Source organism: Microtus oregoni, unplaced genomic scaffold (assembly GCF_018167655.1).
Source record: "Microtus oregoni isolate MIOR12 unplaced genomic scaffold, Mior012 000032F_ref0000030, whole genome shotgun sequence".
NCBI classification, from domain to species: domain Eukaryota; kingdom Metazoa; phylum Chordata; class Mammalia; order Rodentia; family Cricetidae; genus Microtus; species Microtus oregoni.
This window is the reverse complement of record NW_024543091.1, coordinates 26,808,909-26,830,123: the sequence shown is the minus strand read 5'-3', so window position 1 is coordinate 26,830,123 and position 21,215 is coordinate 26,808,909. Positions and strand designations below refer to the sequence as shown.

Sequence of the window (21,215 nt, the reverse complement as noted above, 5' to 3'; positions counted from 1 at the left end):
CACAGGCCAGGACAAACATATGGAGGTCAGAGGACATCTTGAGCGTGTCAACTCTCCTATTCCACCATATGGATCCTCAGGCTCAAACTCACATCATCAGAGTGCCAACTGCCTTTACTGCTGAACCATTTTATCAAGCCTGTACCATATTTTTTAAGCATGTAAAGTGTTGACTGTAAATAGCACATATGTGTACAACTCATATATATAACTCGTGTGCATGTGTGTATATATACATATAAACATATATATATACATTATATATGTAAGTCTATAAAAATTACCATAGAAATTCCAAGACCCCTGAATAGAAAACAGAATTGCCAAAAGTACCTACACCAGTACTCATTTCTCAGCTAAAGGAGCACTGTCGGGTGGCCAGTCCATCTAGTCACTGGCCCCATGATTTCCTGTAGGCTTTCAAACCTTCAGATGGATGTACACCAAATTCTACCTGGACCATTTCTAAATTCCTCCATCAAACAGCAGTCAGAAAACTGACTTTTGGCTCCCGTTCCTTCACTGTCAGCCTAGATGCAGGACAGAATCACATCTGCCTGCAGAGACCAAGTTCAGCTGCCCCAAGAACTGTTTAGCTAACATCTTCCTTCTATTTTCACTCACTCTAGGACAGAAACAACCAACCCCAAACATATAAACCAGCCCCACCCCAGGGAAATCTGCAGCCACAGAGTTCCTGCTGTCTGTGCTTGGGGAACCCACCTTCTAGCCTCAGGCATCTTTCCCCTCAACACATTAAGTGACTCAAGATGTTAAGACTAAGCTCCAGATGGCTCCTTGATGGCCAAGGCCCTTGCCACTCATAACCTGGTACCTTTGTGGAACCACATGACTCTACAGTCCACCTCCTCTGGAGGGAACATGGCATCAGTCTGATCCCTGAAGAGAATTCAGTGAATTCAGTGGCCCTAAGGGAAGAAGCTGGGGAGAGACAGACATCTTAGTCACAGACATCTTGGTTGGTTGATATATTTAGCAAATACTAACAGAGACCCAGAAGCAGATGGTAGAAAAGACTTTGTAACTTCATATTCTAAGGCACCAGAGGTTTGGTGTCTCCTTCTCTGACAGTATTCCTAAGGAAAAAAACAAAAACAAAAAACAAAAACAGAAAGAAAAACATAAAACCCTAGCTTTCAAGTCTAGGGCGGTGATTCTCAACCTCTGGGTCATGATCCTTGTGGGGGTCAAACAACCTCTTTACAGGGGTCGTTAAGACCCCCAGAAAACACAGATGTTTACATTTCAAAACAGTAGCAAAATTACAGTTATGAAGTGGCAACAAAAATTATGTTATGGTTGGGGGTCACCATAACATGAGGAACTGTGTTAAAGGGTCACAGTGTTAGGAAGGGTGGGAACCCCTGCTCTAGGGTCTGAACAAGATCCTGGGTACATGATTGTTGACCAGACTGTCTGGTCTTAGCCACAGCCGGCAAGGTGCCAGGCAGCCGATGAATTGGAGATACCTCTGTGTGGGCTCTTTTCTTCTGAAGACAAACTTGCCGGGGAAGCCTTGGCTCTTTGGGAAGAAGGCTTCCCATTTTCCACAGAGGTTCCTGAGCTGCACCCAGATACTCCACCATCTTGCTGACTCCACTCGGGCCTAGACCAACATCTGGAGATTTAAACCTGTCCACATACGGGCAGGGGTGTGGTTCAGTAATTTAATGCCTGCAGCTGGGTTTGACCTTTCCATACACGTGGGAACCTCATGTAAGACACAGAGAGTATTATGCTTTGCAATTTATGGGAGACTTCAGAGAGTTAAAGTGGCTTTTTAAGCCAAGGATACTCATCCTAATACCCATGTTAGCTTGACCTGCAAAGCCACCTTTGTGGGTACTATCCCATACTGCCTCTACTTCCTCCTCTCCAATTAAACCAGACAGGTACTTGCTTGCTTTAAAGAAAAACAAACAACAACAAAAATAAAACAAAATAAATAAAACAACAATAACAATAAAACCCCTACAGGGTCTCTAGGCACCTCTAGTGAGCAGTTTAAATGGCCTCGGATTCAGACTCCTCCCATCTCCTTCTCCCCAGCATGCACAGCACTTGAAGCTGCTTCTGACTTTCACGCTACATGAAATGTTTCCCATGCGTCTAAAAAGTCAAGCAAAGCCCACTGCATGTTGGTGAATTTTGATCTGTTAAAAGATACATTCTTGTTAAAGGTTTCTGATCATTCATAGTAGGAAGGAGGCAGGTGGAGAAAAGAAGGCAAATCCCCACCAGCTGGTGCCTACGATCCTGACACATCCTACCTGCTCCTTCCTGTCCCTGGCTAAGCCTTTCTTTGTTCCCACATGCTCTTTCTGGTCTTTGCTGGTCATCTTTATAAAGCTAGCTTAACTGTCTCCTACTCAGTAGAGTCTTCCCCAACCCAGGGCTCCCACTCTGTGTTCCCAGGATTCTCCCCTGCTGGCCAAGTATTCTTGCACCATATACAATGCCAGACAAGTACCTGCAAGTAGGACTTTCCCTGAAGAGCTTTAGACCAGTGGTTCTCAACCTACTGGTCGAGACTCCCAACAAACCATTATCTTCAGAAATAGTTACATTACAGTTCACAACAGTAACAAAATTACACTTATGAAGAAGCAACAAAAACTAACTTTCTGATTAGGTGGTTGCCACAACTTGAGGAACAGTAATGTATTACAGAGTCTCAGAATTAGGAAGGTTGAGATCTGCTGCTTTAGACCATTATGCTGTAGACGGAGGAGCCATGAACAGAGAAGAGTCAGGGTTCTGATTTATATAAGTCTGCAAAATATTTGCCCCTAATCTGACCTTCTCATAGTCAGCACCGTACATCTCAAAATTGACCCCTTGTCGTAAGAAACTTAGAAATGGGGGGGGGGGCTGAAGACAGGCTGAACACAGGTTTAAGGATGGAGTTGAGAACCGTGCTTGCAGCCTGCACTTGACTGCATCCCCATCTTTCTCTTCTCCCCGACACTGCCCAGAAGAGAACTGAAGGTGCATGTGTGCTTTTTAATCTTTGGGAAAGACCTAGGTATTAGCCTGCATTCTCTGTTAGTTTTGGTAATGCTTTCTATAATATTGTCCTTGGCTTTTTTCTCTTGGAGTAGAAGACCTGCATAATTTAGGGGTTCATGTCATCTCTTCATGGGCATCAGGAAGGGGAGGGCATGGAGAGGTCTACTTGACATCATTGGCGCTAGGATGCTAGAATGTTTGAGACTGCTCTCCTTAGAAAAGCCTGTTTGCAAAGTTGGGTGGGGGCTGAAGTCTCGGAGTGCAGACTTCAGGACTGTTCTCTTCAACCTCTAAGGGCAAGCATAGCCACCAGGATTCCAGTCTTTGTATAAACAATCTAGTCTATGCAGAACGCCTGCTTTCCTTTGCAAGTCTAGAATTTTGTAATGAGACAGAGAATGGCTGCATGACCAAATCCCCCCAAAAGCTTTAGTATAGAGAAATGTGTCTCTAGCAGAAAATTCACCTTTCTCAACAATTCACCAATAGAGGACCCATGCTGAGATTCCAAAGGAGAGGGCTCTTGGGACCCAGCGCCCGGCTGTCTTTGGACTTGGTCCCTTGTGTTTCTCTTTTCCAGGTTTTCCTTGTTTATTCTCACTGTAAGAAGTTACAAGTATAACTGTATCCTGAATCTTGTAGAACCACCCAGGAGATCATCATACTCAGAGATGGCCTTTGGAGACTCCTAAAAAGGGAAGTTTTTAAGCATTCATGGGTTGTGGTGCAAGTTACAAGAAGTTCAGACCTTATCAAAAGAATACAGGTGATATCAGGACGCATGGGAGAGACACTATCTCCCCATAAAGGCAGGCAGGGTGTGTGACCTGGACAGTGGCATGCACTGTGCAAAGTGTCACAATAAAATTATGGAATGAAACCTGTAAGGTACAGGACAGTTGATTTTGTCCTGTACTGGAGACCTAACTATTTCCTACTATTAAAATGTCCAGAACACCAGGTGTGGTGGTGTACGCCTACAGTCTCAGCAGAGCCCAAGAGCATCCTCTGCACCCAGTGAATTCACAGCTAACCTGTGTGACATACCCTCCCACCACCACCACCACACACACCAAATCAGGTAACATCATGAATGAACTCAGGTAAATCTCTCTCTGCACTTGGTCTCTTCAATGGATTTACTCTGGCTCCCAGGAAAGCCATGGTTTCTTTCTACTGAGAGCAAGCAGAGTGTCTGCTTTAAGAATGCAAGTCAAGGGGTCAAGGGACCAGAGAGGTGACTGGCTCACTTCTGTTTCTCTGTATCATTCCTAACTCTGTTTTGTTTGTTTGTTTGGTTTTGGTATGGTTTTTGGAGACATGGTCTTTCTATATAGCCCTCACTATGTAGATCAGGCAGGTCTCCATCTCTTGGAGATGAGCCTGACTCTGCCTCCCAAGTGCTGGGATTAAAGACACATGTTACCACACTTGGCCCTAGCTCCCTATTTTGCAAACAGTAATTGGATAATAAATTGATATGTGTGGGGCTGGTGAGATGGCTCACAGGCCAAGGTCACTTGTTCTTCCAAAGGCCCCCAAGTTCAGATTCTACTACCTACTTCAAATGACTCACGAATGCCTGTAACTCTAGCTCCAGGGGATCTGACACCCTCTCCTGGCTTCAAGTACTCACATGCATATAACAGACACCCTCTCTCTGTGTCTCTGTGTGTGTCTCTGCCTCACACATATAATATACACCCCCCCCGTATGTGTGTGTCTCTGTCTCACACATATAACATACACCCCCTCTCTCTGTCTCTGTCTCTCTCCCTCATACACACATATTTTTTTAAGAGAAAAAATGCAGGCCAGATGAAAGAAGGGCTAAGTGATGATGGCTTGCATTTATTCCCAGGGTCCCCTGTCTTTTCCTTCTTCCTTATGATTCACTTTGATCTTAAAATTACAAAATGTACTTGTCAATGGGAGACTATGTTCTACTCTACCAAAGAATTTATTTCGTTTTAATAGAACAGCCGTGTGTATTCCAAACAAGAGCCACATCTGATCCTGTAGGCAACTCCTTACTTTTTCAATTCACAAAACATTTTTAAAAGACAACACCTCATTTGATCCTCATAACAACACAATAAAGTAGATTTGACTTTTTTTCTTCATTATGGAGGATGAAATGCAGAGCCTCATGCATGCTCGCCAAACGCTCTACCACGGAGCTCCATCCTAAGCCCAACAAGACAATGGGGCTTTCATCTCCCATGGCACGGAAGGCGCTGTGACTTGGCTGGCTGGCTGGCTACGGCTTTAGAAAAATGAGAGCTTTATAGAAACGAATAATCCCTGAAATCTCGCCATGGAGGAACAGGTTAAAAGGCAAGGCAGGCGTTTGGAGGAATTATTAAGATCACAAATTAAGTCACTTCTATGGACTCCATAGCAGGAAATAGATTTTTAATGAGGAAATTGGAGCTAATACGTACCAGCTGTCCCGTTACTCACCGACGAGTATTAAGGCAGATTAAATTATTAATGGAAACTATAGCAGCTTAGAAGCTAAACCTTCCCGCATCCCCTCCTTCCTCTCTCTTCTCTCCTGGTTCGACATTGCCGTTAGGAGCTGCGCAGCCAGCCAGACACAGTTTGTAACAATCACCTGCCTTCCTACCCAGTAGCTGTGGTGTCTGCCCAAGTTGCTGACCCTTGCCTTGCAGCTGTGGAACGGGGAGGACAGAGAATGCGCAGAGGATTAAAGGAGGCCGGAGAAGTAGCACGTGCAATGACCGGCTTGAGGCAAGCTATTAACAGGAGCAGAGGTTCTTGCAATATGGGAAGAAGGTGGGATCGGGAACTACTTATTGAACTAATAACAAAAGTGAGTATTCAGACTGTCCACACCATGATAGCTATTCAAATTCTTTTTTTTTAAAGATTTATTTATTTATTATGTATACAACATTCTGCCTCGATGTATGCCCGCACGCCAGAGGAGGGCGCCAGATCTCAGTACAGATGGTTGTGAGCCACCATGTGGTTGCTGGGAATTGAACTCAGGACCTCTGGAAGAACAGCCAGTGCTCTTAACCTCTGAGCCATCTCTCCAGCCCAGCTATTCAAATTCTTAAGATCCTTGAAAATCCTATGATAAGTGAGAATGGAGTTGCTGGCCAGGGCACTCTGCAGACGGCTACTGTCCCAGCTATCCTGGCTTCTCTGCTAAGATGAAACTCTTATGACCTCACTACTCTCTCCTTTGTGGTACATCACATTGAGTGTTTACTCTATGGAGTAGCAAGGAGCCTCCCCAAACACCTACTTCCTTGGCAGCCATAGACTCATGAGAAAAAGAAGAGATGTTGGTGAGGCTAAGGATATGGCTCATTGGTAAAGTGCTGGCCACAAAAGGGTGTGTAACGTATGCTTGTAATCCCAGTTCTGGGGAGACAGAAACAGAAGGATCCTTGGGGCTTGCTAGCCAGCTAGAATAGCCAAATCAGTGAGCTCCACATTCAACAAGCTCTTGCCTCAAAACACGAGGAGCTGGCGAGACAAATCAGCAGCTAAGAGTATATACTGGTCCTCCAGAAGATTCAGGTTCAGTTCTCAGCACCCACATCAGACAGCACACAGCTGTCCGGTTTCAAGGGACCCGATGTCCTTTTCTGGCCTCCATATGCTCTGGCACCTACATGATGTATATAAACTCACAGAGGCCCACACACATACACAGAAATAAAAATAAATAAATCTTTAACAAGAAAAGAATAAATAAATATTAAGGTAGAAAGTGGATGAGCAAGGCATGTGACACAGGCATCTGCTCTAAACATACCTGTGCAACCACATAAGAAGGTGCAAAATATAATCACTTTGGCATATACTACTGATACTTTCAAAGTTGTTATCCTGAAATAGGCAATTAATAATATTGCTATTACAAGATTATTGATGTGATTCTATCAGTTATGTACAATTTTTTAAAGCATTAGCTTTATATACATACATACATACATACACACACACACACACACACACACACACACACAAGCAACACATATGGGTAAATACATGGAAAGAAAAGAAAGAGGAGATTGGGCCCCCTTAATCTTCCATGTACTGGGTGACAACTGACCAGAAATTAAGAAAACAGCTGCCTGCAAGCCCAGACTGAGGTTTGTGTACTCACGTCGGTGTTGCACAGTTTGTACTGCCGATAGGCCCCAATGCACGAGATGGCTGTAGACCGCAGATGCTGGGGAAAGGCCTGAGCTGAGCCCTGGGGCCTGGGACCGCCGTTGCTGCTCATTTCCGGACTGTGGTAGAGACCCGGAGCTGCAGGATAGCTTTGCTCATGAGTCAAAGGCAGCTGATAGATAGAGGCCTCAGAAGCCGGCAGTCCAGAACGAGGGCCGCTTTCACTTTGGTAGAGAGGTCCACTGTGGGAGAACTGGTGGGCTGGTGGCCTGTATCCCTGCCTAGAAGTAGAAGCCTCCTGGGATCTGGAATGTCGGGATGAAGGTCTTTGTCTCCGAAGCCTCTGCGGAGTATGCGTGGTATCTGTCTGCAGTGGTAAGATGTAGGGAGCCTTCCCATAACCGTACTTGCCAGGGCCGATGGGACCTCGGGTCCTGCTCCTAAAGACAGGCACACAACAAAGACCAGCAGAGTCATGTGAATTTCTATCGCGACTCAAGAGCCCAGAACAGACATCATGGAAGCCAGAACAGAAGCTCCCTAGAGACTGACGTAGAACAGAGGTAGAAATCAGTGGTTGGATGACCTGCAGGTAATGTGAGAGATTAGAAACCAAGTTAAAATCACAAGAGGTGGTCAGTGTAAGCTCACTGCACAATGATGCTTAGGCTGTGGTCAGTGTAAGCTCACTGCGCCGTGAAGCTTGGGCTGGGGTCAGTGTAAGCTCACTGCACCGTGACGCTTGGTCCGTGGTCAGTGTAAGCTCATTGCACCGTGACGCTTGGTCCGTGGTCAGTGTAAGCTCATTGCACCACGATGCTTGAGCTGTGGTCAGTGTAAGCACACTGCACCATGACGCTTGGGCTGTGGTCAGTGTAAGCTCACTGCACCATGACACTTGGTCCGTGGTCAGTGTAAGCTCATTGCACCACGATGCTTGAGCTGTGGTCAGTGTAAGCACACTGCACCATGACGCTTGGGCTGTGGTCAGTGTAAGCTCACTGCACCATGACACTTGGTCCGTGGTCAGTGTAAGCTCATTGCACCACGATGCTTGAGCTGTGGTCAGTGTAAGCACACTGCACCATGACGCTTGGGCTGTGGTCAGTGTAAGCTCACTGTACTGTGGGCATTTCTGCAGGTCTTAGGAAGCTAAGGGATTCCTGAGACCTGCAAAGATATAGTTGCAGCTTCAGCAACAGTTACTTTCCCATTCACATTTTTTTCCTTATAATGAATTTTTTTTCTCACTCAACTGTGAATTTCTCATGATCTCTATGGCTGTATGGATCCTAAAAGCATTTTTGGGTAGGTGGAGCTTTGCCTAAACCATGACATTCTACTATAGTCTGAGACCTAACTTGCCTTGACCTTAAAAGATAAGCAGGGACAATTGCAGTGGGTTTTTGATCCTACTGCACGTACTGGCTTTGTGGGAGCCTAGGCAGTTTGGATGCTCACCTTACGAGACCTGGATAGAGGTGGGCAGTCCTTGGGCTTCCCACAGGTCAGGGAACCCTGATTGCTCTTCGAGCAGATGAGGGAGGGGGAATTAATCGGGGGAGGGGGAGGGAAATGGGAAGCGGTTGTGGGGACGAGGCAGAAATCCTTAATAAATAAATAAATTTAAAAAAAAAAAAATGAAAAAAAAAAAAAAAAAAAGATAAGCAGGGATTAAGCGACTGTCGACCATCCCACAATTCCTGAGGAGACCTATGCTACGCAATGAGTTGTCCTCATGCTGGCATGAGTCTTTAGACTTTGTAAAGATGCGCTGCCTTCTGAGACCTTGTGAAAACACACATGCAGTGGTTATGCCCATAAATGTTTAAACTGCATTTCTTGACATCAAAAGGCACTGATTTGAAGCAATTGCCAACTTCTATGGTATAAATACTCCCATCGTGTCCAATTTCATGCCACTAGTAGGAAGATAGTCAGTCCTTACAAGTCCCCAACCTTCTCACTGGTAGAGAACACCCTTCACGTGCACGAGGCTCGGTCTCCATTCTCAGTACCAGCGCTGCAAAGGGAAATCAGAGCCAAGCCCAGAACTGCCTGTCGAGTTACTTAATTAGCTTTTAATTTTTCTTGTGGGGAGGGCAGAAGAGGTCATCAGATCCTCTGGAGCTGCAGTTACAGAGGGTTGTAAACTGCCAGATAGGGGCACTGGGAACTAAACTCAGGTCCTCTGCAAGAGGAGAGGCTCTCCAGATCTGAACATGGCAATTTGTTATGCAAATACTGTGGACACAACCCAGAGCTAGGAATGGTGCAGAAGACCAGAAGGGAACCAGGCACGTGTTCCAGGACCCCAACCTCACAACCAAAAGCAACAAGAGCAGAATGCAGGCCAGGGTGAGAAGCTGAGAAATAATCTACTTCATTGTGTCTGGGGGAAATTCGGAGGCAACAGGAAACACACATATCCGAGGGATCTGAGAAGGAGTCCTGGCCATTGAGAGGAGGGACTCCCAGCATTCACTACTCTGCAGAAAGACTTAAGTAATTCAATTCTTATTTGAGGAATGAGTAAACTGGATTAAATGACCGCCAAGGTTGCTCCAACTCTAAAATTATATGCTTCCATAATAATTAATTCTACATTTATGTAAAACTGGAAATGTGCCCAAGGGTTTCTGCAGGATGGCCCCATTAAAATAAGCACATTAAAATAGCAATCAAGGTGAAACATTGATTTTTGCCCTCCTGGGGAAATTCTTTCTCCACTCTATATAACCATGAATATAAAACTTAACAGAGCACAACTAATTATTAACATCTTTATCACTAATTGCACCTCCATTCTTGGCTGATATGGTTTTGAATTAAACCAAGCAGCAGTATTTATTTTACCTTCAGGCATTTCTCAATTAATCTTGGCAACACTTGGGACTCAGTTAATGGTGGAGGCTTTAACAGATGCCACTAAGAAGTAAGTCTTAGAATACATATAGGACTTGGACCCAATTTGCCTCTTTCTTTCTTGTGGCAGGCCAGGTAAAATGAATGACATCATAGGAAGGCAAAGGAAGGAATTTTGGAGTGTGTATGTTTTTTAAGTTCTGAAAGCCTACCAAAATGAAAATCTAGCCCCAAAGTAAGTGCTCAGTGTAGACTCTAGCTGAAGGTAATGGAGAAACCCAGATAACTGGGGTAGAACATCTCACAATTGCTGGTGCCTAGGACCTTGTTGAGATGCAGGTTCTGGGGGGCAGAGGGAGCTCACTTGGTAAAGTACTTGATGTACAAGCATGAGAAGCTCAGTTGCCCCCCCCAAGGTACCAACAAAAAAGCTGGCCTGCTGACCAGCCAGTCTAGCTGGCCCAGTGAGCTCCAGGTTCATGCAGAGACTTTATCTAAAAAAGTAAGGGGGTATGTGATTAAGTAAGACAGCTAACTTTGACCTCTGGCCTCTTCATGTGAGTGTACATGCACACACACACACACAAACACACACATACACACACACACGTAGGGGTGCACTTAAGTTTGCGAGATCTGGGATGGAGCCTGAGACCCTGCATTTCCAACAATCCCCCAGGAGGGTCCGTGCCACTGGTCCATAGATCCACAGCTTTGAGGAACAAAGTCACAGAACTGAACTAAACTGACCCTCCAAAGGGGTCAAAAATTAAGATCAGAAATGATTGGTGTTAGTGAAGAACGAGAGAGCGATGGTGGTGAAACAAAAAACAGCCCTCTGCGTCTGGGGCCCACGGTAAAGGCCTGCTTGCCTGTGCCCAAGCTGCCTGCTGTCACTCACTCAGCACACACTGATGAAGCCACGCCTGCTTAATGATGCTCGTGGGCCGCAGAGAGCAGCTGCTGAGATGGATGACGATGGAAGCATCTTCCCCAAAGCAGAACCTCACCCCGAGGGTGAGACACACATACAAATGTCTAGTTTCAGAATCGCACTGTCTTCAGTGGTGGAGTGGGAGGAGAGTGGAGGGGGCTCTTCACAATGCTCTAAAACCATTCAAAATATCCCAAAACCGCCCCACCTTTGGAAAGACAACGATGTGAAAGCATTAAATGCTAGTTTTATTTTGAGAAACAGATTACAATGAGCAAGCAAGTCAGACATGATTGTGAGCAATTTGATTTCTGAGGCCTTGACTCCTAAAGCGGGGGTAACAGCAAGAGTCACCCCCACTTGGCTGGGACAGCATTTATTTCCTTGTGACCCATCAGAGCAAACAATCTTGGTGGTTCAGGGTGGCCTCTTCCTCACTAAGACAGGGACCATCTGGCCACTTGCGGGGGGCCTCGGCAGAACGGGGTAAATTTACACAGTGTTGTGACAATAAGCACAGATGCGGCCATGGGGCCCCACGTGGCTGTTTAACCCTTCTAGGAGAGCACGCAGCAGCTGCCGAGGGGGATGATAAGTTGGCTTACTCTTAAGCCTTGTCAGAACCAAGCTGTGGAATTTTCCTTTAGGAATTTCACTTGACAAAATTTTGGCTAATTGTTAAAAGTTAAGCAATGTGCTGGTTGGTTCTAACCGCCATCTCTGCAGCATCTGGAGTCACCTGGAGTGGCCAGGGAAGAGCAGAATTAAGTAGGTTAGACTGGCCTGTAGGCATGTCTGTGGGGATTGTCTTGTTAGTTGGTATAGGAAGACCTAGCCCATGGTGGGTGGCACCATTCCCTAAGCTGGGCCCTGACCGATGCAAGAGTGGAGAAGGCTGGCTAAAAGCAAGCCAGCAGGCAGCTTGGATATACTCATCTCTATTTGTTCCTGTAAGGATTTCTTCCTACCTTGACTTTCCCACAATAATGGACCATCACCTGGACCTGTAAGCCAAATAAACCCTTTCCTCCCATGCGGCTTTTGGCCAGGGTATTTATCACAGACATGAAACCAGAACCAGCAATAAGTTACAGTTCAGAGACCAGAGACGTGAAAGCTACAATACCGCAGTGGTCTAAGATAGACACCCCTGACACCAAGAATCACGAGTGAGAACCTCAGCTCTGCCACTGGTGAAAAAGAGGGGCACTGAATAAGCTACTCCATCCTGGTCCCCATTTACTCCTAATGGGGATAGAACCAGGTCACTGCCCAGTGAAGTACTAGGATGTGACATTTCACTCTCCAGGGCAGGCAAGTGACAGCTAGAGCCATTAGTAATAATATTTTTTTTATTATGTTCCATGCCGTTAATCTCTGCCTCACTCCAACCCCCGTGCTAAACCCATACTCACTTATAAAGATGGCATCACAGTTTGAGCATCCTGACTATACCACAGTCCTGATCATCAACCCCAATGCCTGACTCTAAACCAGCCTGTGGGGAGCAAGTAAATCTCCTAGGGTCACAATTAGCTTGTGATTTGTCGAGGGGATGAGTCTGCATTTGTTACAAGCCCCTTGGTGTCAGTCATGCAGTAGCTGAGGGCTACACTTCAACGGTAGCTCCTAGGTACTGCCACACACATCTGGAGCAGCCCACCCCAGTCTGGGCTCGGCATCATGGACTAGCTCTTCAGAACACCTAGGACACCTGCTACATCAGACTGTGAAGCTCCAGCTGCCAAGTTGGACCTGGGCCTGAGACTCTGTACTTCCAAGAAGCCATGGGAGGTGCTTCTGCTCTTTGTCTAGGGAACACACGTAGTGTGCTAGCTGGTCTACAGCACTCCATCCCAGATGTAGACTGGCTCTCACACTTTCTCCACTTTGCAGCAGGAAGCCCACATTTCGGTTTGGCCAGTGTGGATTACTGTGTCTTCTGTCCCCTAAGCCCTGGGTGGACCAGTCCTGCCCCTGTCCCTTCAGTTTCTCTCCAGGCCTGCCCAGCCTTGGTCTGTATTGTTTCCTCGGCTCATGCTGCCTGCCCAGTCTAGGACCCGAAATGCACAGCTATCTACGACTGAGGTTCTTCTCAGCAACACAGCCTGATCCAAACTCCAGTACAGCTGGCTACAGAAAACATGTCCTAGCCGGGCGGTGGTGGCGCACGCCTTTAATCCCAGCACTCGGGAGGCAGAGGCAGGCGGATCTCTGTGAGTTCGAGACCAGCCTGGTCTACAAGAGCTAGTTCCAGGACAGGCTCCAAAACCACAGAGAAACCCTGTCTCAAAAAACCAAAAAAAAAAAAAAAAAGAAAACATGTCCTTCCTTGACCTCCCATTGGACCCCATGCAGCTGTCACCCTATGACCATCTTTTCTTACGGTTGGTGTTGGTCACATTCCTGCTGGAGTCACTAGTCCTGCGGCTAGGTCTTATTTATCTTTATCTCCACCGCCTGCCACAATGACAAGGACACAATGGGGCTTCACTTTCACTGACCAACCACTGATGGGCTGGAGAGATGGCCCAGAGCTTAAGAGCACTGCCCACTCTTGCAGAGGACATGTGAATTCAATTCCCAGCATTCACGTAGTGGTCCACAACCTTCTCTAATTCCAGTGCCAGGATACCCGGCCTCCTCAGACATGGCACATACATGGTGCAGAGATATAAATGTGTGGAAAACAACCATACACATAAAAGTTAATTTAATTAAAAAACAATAATTAACCACTGAAAATGGTAAAGCACAAATGAATGGCTCTAGTCCCTGACACCCAAGGGAAGCAAGCCTCCTTACTGCATGTTTCTTTTCTTTGATAAGAGATAGCCAAAAGGGTGATAAAATATGCTAAGAGCAATTGAAATACTATATTTTATCTAAAGAGTATTAATCAACTGTGGTCCTGAGGACAAGGTCACCTCCCTCTATGTAGGAATCAAATGTTCTTTGTTTGGTGGGAAACTTCCTGACACCTGGAGAAAGAAGCAGGTCCTTGGACTAAGAAGGAAGGTCATACCCTCTGTTCTCAAACTGAGAGAAAAAATAGGTTGGCCAGATAGCTTAGCCAGTGAAGTGGTTGTCTTGCAAGCATGAGGATCCCAGTTAAATCCTCAGAGCCCACAGTCAAAAAGTCCATGGTGAAGTGAGCTCGGAAATCCAGCGTTGAGGAGGAAGGGATAGAGACTCCTAGGCTTGCTGAACAGACAGTCTGGTCTACTTGTGAGTTCCAGGGTAGTGAGAAACAAAAAGAGAAGAAGAAGGAGGAAGAAGAGAAGGAGGAAGAGGGGGGGAGGAGGAGGAGGAAGAAGAGGAAGAGGAAGAGGAAGAAGAAGAGGAAGAGGAAGAGGAAGAAGAAGAAGAAGAAGAAGAAGAAGAAGAAGAAGGGAAGAAAGAAAGAAAGAAAGAAAGAAAAGAGGGAGGGAGGGAGATAGGTAGGTAGGAAGATAGACAGAGAGATAGATGACAAGGAAGAAATAACACACAGGTCACACACATGTGTATATGCACACATGAAATATGCAAATGCACACAGATATTTCTTGTGAAAGGACTGAAGAATTTAGAGTTCCAATCTTGCATGACTACCTTTTTAGTTAAAGAGCCACTCAGGCAAGGCTAACGGGCACTTGTAACCAATAGATGGCTTGCCACCTCTTAGTTCCAAGCATAGCAAAGAACAGGCAGTGAGGAGCCTTTGGGAAGCAGACCTGTTTGTGTTTCTTACACTCTCCATGTTTATTTCTCTTCTCTTTCCCCCTCCAGCTCAGTCAGGTAGGTCCCTGCAAGAGGCCCAGCCCCTCAGCTGTGCTAACATTAATCACATTCAAGGACCCAACATCCCAGAGAGAAACAACCCCTGTGACTGCCACCTTCAGGAAGCCTCAGGAAAGAAGTCTGAGAGCTAAGGGAGATGAAGACTCTGCAGAGGGGCAAACTAAGAGCTCTACTGCCCTGAGTGTGCCAAAGTGGCATGGCTTTGCTGGGGAGGTTCAGGGTTTTCCACAGTCGGAGAAGTAACACTTCTTGCACACAGACAGAGTAATCAAGTTTCAAGGAGCAATAAGTCTTCCCCAGAGAAGACAGCAAGGGAGCTTGGGGACAGAACGATCTGCCCATTTCTACTGCAGAGCGCAGGCTGTGGTAAGGGTGGATGGAAGGCGCTGTGCCAGATTCTGTTGAAAATACGGCCCATACTGTGTCCAGTAGAGAATGCCCAGAGAAGGAGAAGGGGTCCTTCCTGCCACATTCTAACTTTTCACTGTTCTCTAGCAAGCAAAAACACTTAGCAGGCCCGTGCTTTGCACCCCGGTCTTAGCATCAAATTCCAGCATGAGGAAATGTGATGCTATGTATCACAAACACTGAAATACAGAGATGCTGAGTCTGAAGGTTGCCTCTACTCCTGGCTCGAGATACACATGGGCACCTTCCTGCTCTCTCCTCCTTCCACATGGTCCTTGAAGCTAGGAGAAGCAGGAGGGAAATGGGATTTGCAGTGGTGACCATCACTCACAGTTCATCAAGAAGACCCAGAAGGCTTTTAGTACCGCTGCAGAACAATGCCTTCTGGACTCGGCAGAGCACTCATAAACTCCCAGGAGCTGCGGCTTTCTACACAACACCTCTACAAGACCAAGCCAGTCAACATTCCAGTGTGGGTGGAGCGGGGCTCAGGAGAGCCCACTCCTAGCCTCAGGTTATTGGCAGTTAGAGACTGCAATTGAGAGAGAAAGAGTTCTTTTCTTTTGGGGGTGTGGCCTCTGCTAGGTTGTCCATGTTCCTGCGAATGGCCTACACCCATGCTCATACAGGCAGCTCTAATTAGACGCAATGATTATAAAAGAAAAGCAAATGGGCTATGAAGTGGGTGGGGGACTTCTGGGGACATCACTTCTGGGGATATCTGGAGGAGCTGGAGGAAGAAGAAGGATAGGGAGGATTGAAACACGCCGTATACATGTATGAAAGCCTCGAAGAACAGAGACATACAGTTTAGAAACAAAATCCATTTTAAGGGTTTTTAGGGATTAGAACTATAGCTCAGTTGGCATACAGTTTGCTTAACCACATGCAAAGACTTGGGTTCTTACAAAAAACTAGGTGTGATAGCACATACTTGTAATCTCAGCAATTGGGATGTGGGGGAAGGAGGACAGGAGTCCAAAGTCATCTCCAGCTACACAGTGAACTTGAGGTCAGCCTGGGTCAGATACCAGAAATCAATCTCTCTCTCTCTCTCTCTCTCTCTCTCTCTCTCTCTCTCACACACACACACACACACACACACACACACCACAACAGTAGGAACTACCTCTAACACCTGTTCTCAGTGCTGGCAGATGCACAAGAAACAAGGTCTGCTGAACCCACAGCATCCTGGTACTCTAGCAGGAGGGATGGTCTGAGGATCAGTCAGCGCATCTCTTTTAGTAACACCTTCTCTTGCCCAGTGCTCATTTCCAGAATGAGACAGAGGACTGCAACACCAGAAAAGAGTCAGATACCGCAAGCGGGGCATGGTAGCGAAAGCCTGTAAACCCAGCCCTCAGGAGGCTCTAACGGGAGGACTACCGAAAGTTCAAGGCCAGCCTGTGCTACAGTAGTGAGTTCCAGGGAACCTGGGTTACAATCTGAGATCCTGTCTTGAAACAAAGTAAAATTATCACAAGGGGAAAGGAATCTTTAGGAGTGGGCTGTGTTGGTAAAGAGCCAACATCTAGGCTGCAGAGAACAAAAGTATAGCTTATACCACAGGCCATGGTGTTAGGGCCTTAGAAACATCCTTCCAAACTCAAGGAGAGTGTGAGTCTATGTAGCAGGCAGGTAAGAGAGGAACTGAGAGCCAATAACCAGAGATTGAAGCCTGAGTCTGAAGGCCTGGGTAGTACAGAGCACGGCGGGCTCTGTGGAAAGTCTATTGCCAACATGGCGCTGACTGTGATGTGGAAGTAAGACACAGTGCCCTCTCCATACAACACCTTTTATGGGAGCTGAGGATAGCTGAGGATATGGTTCAGTTAATAAAATGTTTGCCTTCCAAATGTCATGACCTGAGTTTGATCCTCCGCACCCATGTAGAAAACCAGCATGCTGGTCAGCCAGTCTAGTTGAATCAGTGCACTTAAAATCCCATGAAGATTCTGTCTCAAATATAATAATAATAAAAAATGATGGATGGGCCACCCAAGGTATACTTGCAACACACAGTGTATATGCACACAGTTACATACAAAACAAACAAAACCGATCTGTGGCTCATCTCTGGCTAGAGAACAATGTTAAAATCTGGAGAACTTTAGGTTTGTAGCTATCGGATGCCCTTCAATTGCTCGTCCTCAGTCTTCTTGGTCTACCCTCTGGTCTTCAGCTCCTCCCATGTCCTGAACCCCAGCCACAATGGATCAAACCAGGGCTCAAACAACCAGACTCCAGTTGGAATTCTGCCTCATTGGTACACTCAGACACTGGTGCAACCTTCTAGGTCCAATATGAACTTGGGCTCCTGATCAACGTTTTCCCATAGTGAATGTTCTCAGAGGCACAGCCCGTGCACCCTTGCCTGTGTATGGCTGGGCAGTGGTAAGTCAAGATCAAGCTTCTGCATACACCTTTAGCTTCTGCAGGTCCATGCTCAGACATTGTTTATCCAGTATGTATAATCCCCGAGCTAGTCCCAACTCTGACACAGAAAGCACTCTAAATATTTGCTAAAATAACACATGTGAGAGGCAAAGAGCTTAAATGCTCAGCATCTCTAACTGATGGGCCAATAAAGCCTGTGACTCATAGAGACCAAAGGCTCTGCATTCTAATAAACCAGCCAAAACATCCCTAAGCCCCTAGGTGGAAGACGAGGGAGGTAGCAAAACTAGACCGGTGACCAGCGGCTATCTACAAAGTTCTCAGAGTTCTAACTTACAGGGAGGAAGCTAAGAGGGAATGGAAACAAGGACCAGAAACTTGTGTGTTCCAAAGCTGTTATCTGAAGCAGGCTGGGCAGGAAGGGGTCTGTGGCTGAGGGCTGGAAGAGCCTGATTTTCCCTGAAGCTCCCTGTTTCTTTTCCAGCACCTGCCAAAGGAGAAGGGAGACCATGTGCAGCTGGAGTTCAAAGCGGCTTGGAGCAAATGGTTTGGGTTGAATGCAGATGTCCTTTTAGAAGTTCACAAGACTGCAGTTCCTGCCAGGGTGGGTCTGGGCAATAAAATATCTGGCGTCTACAAATGATAAGAAGCAAAACTCTGGCCACTCCATGAAATACAAATTAAGATGATGAAAACCACCACTTTCCTGGCTGACTACTGTGTAGTAAACCCAAGATGAGGGTTTGACCGGATCTGCCTCTGTTCCCCATGACTGGGGTAAAAGACAGAGCAAGAGTCAGCTGACAGGCTTGCTCTGAGCCTGCAGGAAAGAAGGGTCCCCTCCCCCAACACCCTATGTAGGCCGGGAGGGAGGGAGGGTCGGGTGATGGGTATGTTTCACTAAAGGCAAAGGAGAGCTATTACCCTGGGAAGCTGGCAGAAGTCGGGAGCCAAGGACCACAGGCAACAGAAGTGGAGGAAAGGTGTTCTGTAGTGACTCCAAGTTTATGTTTTTATTGTATTTTAACATTTTATTTTTATTTCTGTATGCGTATGTTTGTCTTTGTGCATGTGTGCATGACACAAGTGTGCAGGTACCTGAAGGGGATAAAAGAGGACACTGGATACCCTGCCCCAAAGCTGGAGTTACAGACAGTTGCAAGCTACCTAACATGGGTACTGGAACCTGAACTAGGTTCCCCTGGAAGATCAACAGGCACTCTCAACTGCTGAGCATCTCTCTAGCTCCAGGACTCAGAGTTTAAAAGCTCTCTTTTCTTGCATGAGGAAGCCAAGTTTTAAGAAGACATTATCTTTGGAGACTTGTCCACTGCCTGCTGAGTGGGTAAAGTTCACAGGGTGGAACCTACACACTACCACCTCCAACATAAACAAAAGAACAACCTCCAGAATAAACCACGTCCTCCTGGGAAGAAGCCTCAACTCCAGACATTGACTTCAAGCATCTTCTTTTCCAGAATCACGTTGTAAAATCAGCCACGTGCCTAAGAGCGAGTCACATACGATGCTCACCTGAGGGACCCTGGGCTTCCAGGACTGCTCTGAAGGTGTGTTATTCAATGTGACTCAAAGTGAAGAAATAAGGACAAGCAAGTGGGCATTAGGAGAAACCATTTCCCATATAGCAGAACAATCAATGGTCAAAGAGCAGCGAAGAAGGCACTGAGAGCCAAACAGGGTATTCACTACACAAGGGCACGCAAGAGTGCAAGGCAGTGTGTCCTCCCACAGGGCAAAGGACTTGGACCAGAGGAAGAGGCATCCTTTGGGATTTCCACAAAAGCAAGAAATGAATCAGTGAAGCTGAGAGAGAGAGAGAGAGAGAGAGAGAGAGAGAGAGAGAGATTCAAGCAAAGATGATTTTCACATCCTCTGTTCTGCTAAGCAAGGCATTCTTGAGGGTTGTGTAAGGGGGGGGGGGGTAGGGAGTTTAACAGGCACAGAGGTGGTAACATAGGATGTAGGAAGAGCCCAGATATCCCATCAGCCTGGCCTGCTAGGTCCCTCATGACCTGTGTAACCATGGGCAAGCCCCTGCACGGGGCTCCTTTTTCCAGCAGTCTAAGAGAGACGACCAGGCCTTATCCATCTGGCTGGTGTACAGACTCTGTGAAATCACTCCCAGGAAGAGCCGAGCACAAGGCGTGGCTGCAGTGGCTACTCCCGATTGCTGGTTCCCATGAAGACTGTATTGCTCTGAAGGTTAAGGACAGAGCCTCTGACCTCAAATGTGGGGCCACAGCAGAGGCTTAGTGTCACACATGGCACAGGGAGGAGAGCTGCGAATGGCTTTGCAAGAAAGAACAGTGAATGCATTCATTCTTCTAGTATGAGTAAGAGAAGCCCTCTTGGGAGTCCAAGCTGCTGCCAATGTGGGCTGTAATCTGAGCTCCAGTGGCTCTTGGGACTACAAGGGTTTTAAGGGGAACTGAATGGGATTACCTGTGGGGCAAAGGGCCTGATCAGGGCAGATACTGAGTGAACACTGGCTCCGAAACCCTCTCTCCTGGGGCCTCTCAAACAGTGCCCCTTGTCCCTGCTGCTGACCCTCTGCAGCCTGAAGAAAATTCAAAATTGATTTTCTGCAAGTTCTGCTGAATTCATTAACACAACCATGATAATGATTCTAACATGAATTATGGCTTCTACATGAATTATGTTTTCTGAGCATATTTTACGTGACCGGCTCACAAAGGAAGCAAAGCGATTTCCCTTGGATTCTTGATGTCTCTCCCACTCTGAATTTGTATGCTACTTTCTGTGCATGTGTGTGTGTGTGTGTGTGTGCATGTGCGTGTATGCAAGTGCACATGTGTATTTATGTATGTGGCGGTCAGAGGACAACCCCAAGTAACATTTATTCCTCCTCCTCTTTCCTTGTTCCTTTGCATTAGGATCTTACTGCCCCAGAACTGCCAGGCTAAGCTGGCTCTCCTGTCATCCCCAGAGGTCCTCCCATCTCTGCTTCTGTCAGGCTAAGCTGGCTATCCTGTCATCCCCAGAGGTCCTTCCCTCTCTGCTTCTGCCAGGCTAAGCTGGCTCACCAGTCATCCTCAGAGGTCCTCCTATCTCTGCTTCCTGTCATTGATACGGATGACAAGGGCTCACCATCACACCCAGCATTTTTACATGGTATCTGGGAAGGGACCCAGGCAAGCACTTCACCAACTGAGCCATCTCCCCCGCCCCTTACACCATCTTCTGTGTGTCCAATTACCATACATCACTTCATCTTTTTCTTCATTAGAAATCTGGGGAAGACAATCACACATAACTATGACTCTTCCTTGCATTAAAGGACTCCCTTTAGTTTAAGGGTGTGTATCTATTACTCTTAGTTCAGTGAAGGAGACATAGATTCAAATAGCTGTCACAGCAAACCACCTGCCAGTGCTTTGTGCGTGTGACCACCATTTAACCAGCAATGCGAACAGTGAACTAGGTTCTGTCTCTTTTTTATAAATGAGGAAACCGAGGCTACAGGATATGAAACAGCCTGCCAAGCTGGTAATGCTGTGGTGCACAGATATCATTTATTATCAGTGAACGTTACTGGATGGATGACTGATAAGCTCTTCAGGAACATGACCATCTGCAGTTGCTACATGTTTTAAATGCC

The 21,215-nt window shown here is 46.6% G+C and overlaps 1 protein-coding gene across 1 annotated transcript in view; it reads right to left on the bottom strand.

Moving 5' to 3' along the window:
* Positions 1-21,215, bottom strand: part of LOC121466055 (thrombospondin type-1 domain-containing protein 4-like) — a 282,146-nt gene that overhangs the window by 148,444 nt on the left and 112,487 nt on the right. The window contains exon 5 of the mRNA XM_041679541.1: positions 7,178-7,625. Within this exon, the coding sequence (XP_041535475.1) occupies positions 7,178-7,625 (448 nt within the window). The remainder of the gene's footprint in view (positions 1-7,177; positions 7,626-21,215) is intronic.